At 33.4% G+C, this 8,948-nt stretch overlaps 1 protein-coding gene across 1 annotated transcript; it reads left to right on the forward strand.

Moving 5' to 3' along the window:
- Positions 1-3,544: 3,544 nt before the first annotated feature.
- LOC115951616 (cation/H(+) antiporter 4-like) lies at positions 3,545-6,377 on the forward strand. The gene is made up of 3 exons (XM_031068789.1): positions 3,545-3,649; positions 3,797-4,801; positions 5,250-6,377. The coding sequence occupies exons 1-3, from the start codon at positions 3,566-3,568 to the stop codon at positions 6,375-6,377; spliced, it is 2,217 nt and encodes a 738-aa protein (XP_030924649.1). The 5' UTR covers positions 3,545-3,565.
- Positions 6,378-8,948: the final 2,571 nt, after the last annotated feature.

The following is an 8,948-nucleotide window of genomic DNA, read 5'->3' on the forward strand; positions in this document are numbered from 1 at the left end:
ATGATGAAATGTTCTTCAACATCTCCAATGAGTTTTCCCTCATTTTCTCCTTTAGCTTGAATTCCCTTTGGCATTCTTATTTAGTTTCCACCACCACCACCACTATAAAATCGAAGAGACAAAATCAAAGAGATAATATAAACCATTAGATGTCCTGTCTCTCTAAACTAGAAGATGAATGGTTTTGGATTTAGCTCTTGACAAAAAAGAGCTTATTTCAGAGCAATAATCTTGAGTGGAGATATCGATATGTTCCTTAAAACCATATGGTATGTCAAGCATGTTTTATATATTGGAGTATTATGAGTTTTTATTTTTATGTATCTTTTACAAATAATTGTTGCTAGGCAAAATAGTTTGCTCTCTGTTTCAATACTAAAGGTAATCTCAATATTTGTAATTCTATGTTTCCATGTGTTTAATAAAATGACTATAAGAAGAATTAAAAAAAATCAAAGATGGTCACGTTCATGTAGAAGAAAAAAAATAAAAAGAACATACTATTATGTTAGTAAACTTCATTAATAAATAGGTTTTCAACCTTATGAAAAATTCCAAAGGTGTATTTCATTGGATTTATTGTAGCAATGAAGATTATAAAAATAATATCAATAATTTTGATACATTATCCCCTTCTCTATTAACATATTCTAGCAGTTGCATGTGTTTTTTATTTTTTATTTTTTTATTTAATTTTTTTAATTTTTACCTCCTAGATTTCACAAGTTCAAATAAAGAACCAAGATTTGAAGGTATGCTTCATATTGGGATGCATCGCACCAAAAAATGACAAGACATATAATATACTTATATTACAAATAATCTTTATTTTCATTATCCACATCATCTTTGCCAAAATAAAATAAACTATCTAAAAATTTTGTGACTTTAATAATAGTAATAATAATAATCAAAGTCCTATTTGGAACGGTTCATTGAATATAAAAGTTATCAAATACTATAAGAATGACTTTTTGGGGGGAATATAAGAATGACTCCTTGTTTGCCTAGGTAATAAAAATGAATGACTACATGAGTATGTTCTATATTGTTTTAATTACTTTAAATTACAATCAATTGTCTCCTCTATTATATTAGGGGAAAAAAGTTTAGGTTTTAATTATTTTTTCTATTACTTAATATCAATAAGTCACAATAATCATTTAAATAATAGTTACATTCTTACACATCTATATATATATATATATGAACAGATCAATAGACCATAACATGGAGTCTACAAGAATGAGAGTAATATTCAACTGCACAAAAATTTACACGAAGATTTGTCTTCTTTTTATTTTTCTACTTCTTCTTTTTTTATTTTTATTCTTATTATGTCAATTCAAATTCTTTGATTTGTAAAACCATGTTTACTCTTCACTATTTAATTATGAAGTTTCTTGGATATGTCATATATTTGATGGCTGATTTAAATGATTTTTTGACAAATTTTTTTTTGAATAATTTAATAAGTTATGTTATATATATTTCATTAGTTTATTAACTTATGTGGTAAGAATTTCCTTTTTGGTGATTCACAAAATGATTCTTAACGAATTATTATTATAAATTTTTACTTAAAAAAATGCCATAAAATGATCATTAATAATTCCCACATATCGCGTGGGTCTGTGGTTAGTAAATAATAAATTAAATTATTATAAGAAATAATAACTAAAGTTCAATTGACAATAATAATTAATCTTAGTAATAATAATTAATATTTATTCTCTTGCTAGTAATATGAAAAAAATTTATGAGAACAATAATTAATCTTAGTAACTTATAGTGTATCATTTATTCTCTTGCTAGTACTATGAAGAAAATTTATGATAAGAAAATCGTGTGTATCGCAAGATTTATCTCTTACCCAATATTCATATTTTAAGAGAATTCATGTTGACTTGAAAAATCTTCCTTTAAAGCACGAGTTACGAGAAAAGAACTCATCTTATTATCCTAATGATCATGATGAAATAAGAAAATATTATTTACAAAATGGTTATTGTTAACATTTTCAACATGAATTTGAATGACCCCTTAACGAATTCCTAGAGCACCACTATCTCACATAAAAGTATATTGCACTTGTAGAAAAATATGTAATAAAATAATATTATCTTAATTTCTTCTAATATGGTTGATTTTTCTATGATTTATAATCTATAATCTCTGCATTAACAAATAATTGTAACTGTAGGGTTGGTTTGATTTGACTCTTTCACTTGATTTTAGGGAAAAAAATTCGCCTAAAAACCAAGTACTAATATGTCATTAACAAGAAACAATTAATGGATATTGCAAACGTTGTCAAATGCCTTTTAACTCAATTAAGACCTCTAGTGTTTCCAATTGAGACATTTATGGTTCAAATTATTTCACCCCAACAATAGAATTATCAAAAAAGAAAAAGATTAAAATAAAAATTCAACAACAATAACAAACACTTAGCGCTTGTTTGATAAGTGATTCCAAACAACAGTTTTTAGTATTTAAACACTGAAAACTATGGGGGGGGGGGGGGAAACGCGTTTGGTAGGGGATTTCATTTAGGAGTGTTTGAGTTACATTTTAGGGTGTTTGAACACTGAATTTAGAAAACTTTTCTTACCAATTTTTAGTTTTCAAATAACATTGTTCAATAAAAATTTTGTAAATATTTTTAAAAACTGTAAATCCCACTTATTAAATTACATCTCATCACTTAAAAAAAAAAAAAAAAACACATACAAAACACATAATTATATATATATTTTTACATTTTAAATTATGTTGTTTGAAACATGATACTAAACATATTTTTTGCATTTAAATACTTTAAACATGAATTTTCACAACACATTTTAAACCATAATTTTCACATCATTTTAAATAGCAATACTTGAAAACGGTTAAACAGTTACCAAACAGGCTGATTGACCCCAATAGAAAATAACAGAAAGGTATAAACATCCTCAATACCGTTGTCCAGGATTTCGATTGCATGGTTGTCATTACAAAGAAGTTTCAACTTCCTAAACAACTTTTGAATTCGTTAGTCGTTACAACACAACCTCTTTGCACTATACGAAAGTGAAACCCATTATTAGATGGTGAATGTTAATCATCATCATCATCATATTATAACAATAAGTTGACGGATTATGGATCTTGATCATTTCAAGAACATGAACTGCTTAAACCGACAATGCTAGGAGGTTAGTGTCATTATGGAAACTTGTCCCAAAACAGGCAATAGAGTCTGGTGTATTCTGAGTACAGGCATAAATAGACAGAATTCTACCGAAAAAAACAAAAGACACAACTTTGCTTGAATTACAAAGGAGTTTAAGTTTAAACTTCCTAAACACCCTTTCTAGTTTTTTCTCTTTGGGTGAAAAAACCGAGAGAAGCAGATACCACCATGGAAAGAGGGGACAACAATGTAACATTATTTTCTCAAAATCACAGCATCACCATTAAAGATTGTACCGAGTTACCCTCCATGGTACATTCACCAGGCATGTGGAACTACTTTCGTTATGGGACTGTGTCGTATTCATTGCCACTGCTTCAGCTGCAGATGATTCTGATTTTTGCCATGACCCAACTCGCCCATTACATTCTTAAGCGTTATGGAGTCCCCAAGTTCACCTCACAATTTATTGTATGTGTTCTCTTCTACTTCCTGATCTATGCCTACTTCTCTTATTTGTCTCTGCATTTATAAAATGAGATTGTTGAATCAGAGACTCTTATAACTTTTGTTTTCTGCTATTTTAACTGAGGAATAACCATGATTTATGTGAACCAGGTTGGCTTGGTCCTCAGTCCTTCACTCTTGGGGCGCCTCAAAATATTAAAAAATGTTCTGTTTGAGGTGAACAGTCAGGAAACAATTGGTATGTTGGCTTTCTTGGGTTACACACTCTTTTTATTTGTGATTGGGGTGAAAATGGATATGGGAATGATAAATAGAACTGGAAGAAAAGCCTTGATTACTGGTATTGCATGCATAGTATTGCCTTTGGTAGTTGGCTTGGCATTCCAAGTGTTCTTTAGAAGAATTTGGGTAACCGAAGAAGAAGCGTCTAATCTTCCATTTGTAACAGCAGTACATTGTGTAACTCCATTTCCGGTTGTTGCTAGCCTTCTTGAGGACCTCAAAATCCTAAATTCTGAATTGGGTCGATTAAGCCTATCTGCAGCATTGGTCAGCGACATGTTTAGCACGTTCCTTACCTCTCTTGCCACATTGACTAAACTTGCCAAGGAGAAATCAGTGGTCAGTGGTATCATAGGTTCAATAGCAACCATTGTTTATGTTATTTCAATGGTGTTTGCAATTCGACCGGCAATGTTTTGGGTGATCAGGCAGACACCAGAAGGCAGGCCCGTTAAAGACGCATACATCCATTTCATAATGTTTATGGTGCTTGTGTCCGGTTTGCTTTCTGATTATTATGGTCAGACTTTTTTCTTTGGACCTTTTATATTGGGTTTGGCAGTACCAGATGGACCCCCATTAGGATCTGCTATTGTCAACAAGTTCAACTGCTTCATTTCCGAAGTGTTTCTTCCACTCTTTGTAACTACATGTGCAATGAGGACAGACCTGACTTTACTCTTTAAATTCGACAGCTTAATGACATTTTACACATGTCTCATTATTGTGACTTTTGTGACCAAACTCGCTGCGTGCATGGTTCCTCCTTATTACTCCAAAATGCCCTTAAGTGATGCGCTCACAGTCTCTCTTATTTTGACCAGCAAAGGTGTCGTCCAGCTTGTTAGCTACACCGTCTTCAGAGACAACGAGGTGACCATATATCTCCTGTTTTTTCTTAGAAAAAGAAATTACTATATAACAGTTTCTTGTTGGGTCAATTTCTGGTGGTTCTTATTTATGACTAATTTTTAAAATTTTTTATAGAGTGAATCAGTGAACAAAAAGCAATGGCTGTTGGAACTTTTTTTTTTCTTTTCTCCTTCCTCACTTTGCAGCATATGAAGAAAATGAACAAAGCATTATAGTAAATCTTCTATTTTCCCAATTGGATGAGTTTATCTTTGTCTTGGTAGGAAAATTTTCGAATGTAAGCCACAAAATTAACTGTTACTAAAGAAATATTGCTCCTTCGGGAACATCATAATATATCGAGTACAATACATTTTCTAGCATATAATCTTCAGTAGGAAACAAACATAATTTGTTTTCTCTGACAAGGACACTGATGGATATCCCAAAATCAACTATTTATGTGCAGACCATGTCAGACCAGACGTTCGCTGTGACGAGTGTTAGCATCCTATTGATAGCAGTAATTGTGCCAATCCTTGTTAAGTCCCTCTATGATCCTTCAAGGAAATATGCAGGTTACCAGGTAAGGGATATTCTGCATTGCAAACGCAATTCAGAGCTCCGAATCCTAGTGTGTATTCAAAGGCCAGATAATGTTGCTGCAGTAATCAAGCTACTTGAAGCGTCAGGTCCAACTAGACAAAGCCCTCTCGGTGTTTATGCACTTCACCTTATCGAATTAATTGGTCGAGCCTCCCCTATTTTTATTTCCCACCAAATGCAGAAAAAGACTGTGTCCAACATTTCCTATTCGGAGAATGTCACTGTTGCCTTCAATCGCTTTCAACGAGACAATGAGAATGCTGTATCAGTAAGTGTCTTCACAGCAATCTCTCCACCCAAGTTCATGCATGAAGACATATGCACCCTTGCATTGGACAAACTCACATCACTCATAGTACTCCCATTCCACCGAAAATGGTCCATTGATGGGTCTATTGAATCGGAGGACAGTACAGTAAGGACTCTAAATTGCAGTGTTCTTGAACTAGCCCCCTGCTCAGTTGGGATCTTAGTTGATCGTGGCAGTTTAAGCCACTCAACCGTTTCATCAGAGGCATCCTACTCTATTGCTATGATCTTCATAGGAGGAAATGATGATAGAGAGGCATTGATGTTTGCCAAGCGCATGGCCAATGACCCGAACATCAGCCTGACTGTAATTCGCTTTGTTGACTCTGGCGGCAATGAAGATGTTAGTAGCTGGGACAAAGTGATCGACTCTGAGATATTGAAGGATGTGAAGCTTAACAATGTGGGTGATGAATATGTGATATACATTGAGGAGTTGGTGAAAGATGGGCCTCAGACAGCATTGATAGTTCGGTCTATGGTGGATGAGTATGATCTTATTATTGTTGGTAGAAGGCATAACATAGTGTCACCTCAGACATCAGGGCTTGCAGAATGGAATGAATTCCCAGAGTTGGGGATCATTGGCGACTTGCTCGCCTCATCAGACATCAATAGCAGAACTTCTGTTTTTGTGTTACAACAACAAAAACAAAGGATTGCCACTGGACGAAGAAATTAACTAGGGGTTCTTTATTCTCATCCTTTATTTCCTTCACAAATATAAAATATAAATCCACTCATCTTCTCTTCTTCTCACGGCGCAAGTATACGATTATAGGCGAGGGTGATAGGTAGTTTGTTGTTAGGATTTTATGGTAGTTGTTTGTGGGATCTGAGATAAATTAATGGTTAAAAGGACTTGTAATTGTATTGGGGTATGAATAGGGCTCCTCTGTTGTGAAGCCTATTATTATTGTTTAAATATCAAATTATTAGGCACAATGCTTTGTGAATTATTCGAAGTTTTTTTATATTATTTTTTCTAGAACTTATTTAAATTTCAATCATTTATAATCCCTGACGCAGTTAGAATTTTCAAAATCCTTCTTAGCAAATAATAAAAAGAAAAAATGTGAACAAAAATACCACATTGGCAAGTTCCAACTTCCTAGTCATTCGGATAACAAAATTTGTGGAACAGCAAATAAATGATAGATTGGTAGCTATAGTTTGAATCTTTGATAGATTGGTGGCTATAATTTGTGGAACAACAAATAAATGATAAATGATAAATTTGTAGCTGTAATTTGAAGAATATAAAGTGAAACTCTGAAGTTGAATTAGGGGGAGAGGGTTTGACTACCCCACACCGTTCACGTGTCGATAAATTTTCTCATCCAATTATTCACGTTTGTCTGTCTCTGTCTCTGTCTCTCTCTCAATTTTGTTCTTCCAGTGAGGCCTTAGCTTCTACATGTTTTGAACATGGTACAGTATGATTCGCCAAATGTGACCTCTGTCTGTGAGCCACGACAAAATCCATCAAGTAGAGGGATCTTTTTTGATGATAATCCGTTTGATTTCGCAGTTCCAGTCCTTTGCGCACAACTATCCATATCCGCCTTGATCAATGCCTTCTTACAACTTGTTCTTTCCCCAATAGGTGAAACTGCTTTTATTTCACAGATGTGGGTAAGCTTTACATTCTTACTTATGTATTCAACACACTACCTGATTTCCCTTCTCCCTCATTTAAAAAAAAGAAGGAAATATAAACATATAAATAATGATACTTAACGGTGAATCCCAACACTTTTCCATGCACATCAATTTCTTGATATATATATATATATATATATATATATTTTAGAGTAATGCTAATTATGCAACGCAATGATCATATTGTCCTTTCCATGTTATTCAATCATAACGAGATATATGGCCTTTGAGAAAGATGAAACTATAAACAGGAAAAATAAACTTATTAATTCCTGCTTTTTATTTTATCTCATTCTTTATGGTTTTGAATGTGATCAGACAGGTATTGCAATGGGACCTTCGATTCTTGGAAAATTCAGTGCATTAGCTGCGACGATCTACCCCAGAAAAAATCTGTATTTAATTAAAACATTAGGGAACTTCGCATGCCTTCTCTATATGTTCCTCGTTGGAGTTAAAATGGATTTGAGTATGGTAACAAAATCAGGAAAAAAGGCACTCGTCATTGGGTTATGTGCTTTCTTATTGTCACTAACGCTAAGCACAATCTTTGCTTCCATTTTAAAGCATAACGTTACCATGGAACAGAATTTATATAAGTCCCTAATTCCAATTGCTGTATTTCAGTCTACAAGTTCCTTCCATGTTATTGCATGCCTTTTAGCCGATTTAAACCTTCTCAATTCAGAGCTTGGCCGATTGACTACTTCCTCACCTATGGTCAGTGGGATATGCTCTTGGATTTGGTTAATGATATCATTAATGGTGAGGCAAAGCTCAATAAGCAAGAAAAATACTATACCATTTCAGTTATTAGGTGTAGCCAGCATGCTGTTTATCCTATGCATCATGAGGCCCATCTTATTATGGATGACTGGACACAGCTAAAAGGAAAGCACTCAAAGAGAGTTATATCATTTTCATCTTTCTCATGATATTGATGTGTGCCCTCCTTGGTGAGGTCAATGGGGTACATTTCATGTTGGAGCCTTACTACTATAAATATCCTTATACCCATGAAATGTAGAGAGCTTGCAGAGAGAATTTTGAGAGAGAAACCCTAGAGAAAATTAAGATTGACTCATCCACAATCTTTATCCTTTGATTCTCCAAATTCCTCTATTCTCACTGTTGGGGACATATTTTTATGTAATTGACATATCCTTTGACAAAACGCACTTTACTTGTATTTGGGTAAATCTAAGTAGATTCAAGATGATCATTACAAGTGGTTAAATTGAAGACATGAAAATTACTCAAGAACTGTTCAAGAAAAATGCAATCTGCAAGTCTCGATACCTGCTTGATAGAAGCTTTATCTATCGAGATTCATTAAAGCTTGATAGATGCCTCGATTGATCGAGCTTACGGGTTTTCAGATTATAGCCAGCAATGTTTTTATTCTAAAATGCTATTTGTTTATGGATTTGTATAATTCTTATTGGACTAGGAAAGCCCAAGGTTTGTGTAAACCTATTTGGAATAGGAGAGCCTATTAAATTCCTATTTAAAGGAGGTGGAAAAAGAAAAACCTAACCCTAGAGAGCTTCATAAGGTTTTCATTTTGAAACCCTAGCCTCTTTTTACAGAA

This window comes from Quercus lobata, chromosome 1 (assembly GCF_001633185.2).
Source record: "Quercus lobata isolate SW786 chromosome 1, ValleyOak3.0 Primary Assembly, whole genome shotgun sequence".
Taxonomy (NCBI): domain Eukaryota; kingdom Viridiplantae; phylum Streptophyta; class Magnoliopsida; order Fagales; family Fagaceae; genus Quercus; species Quercus lobata.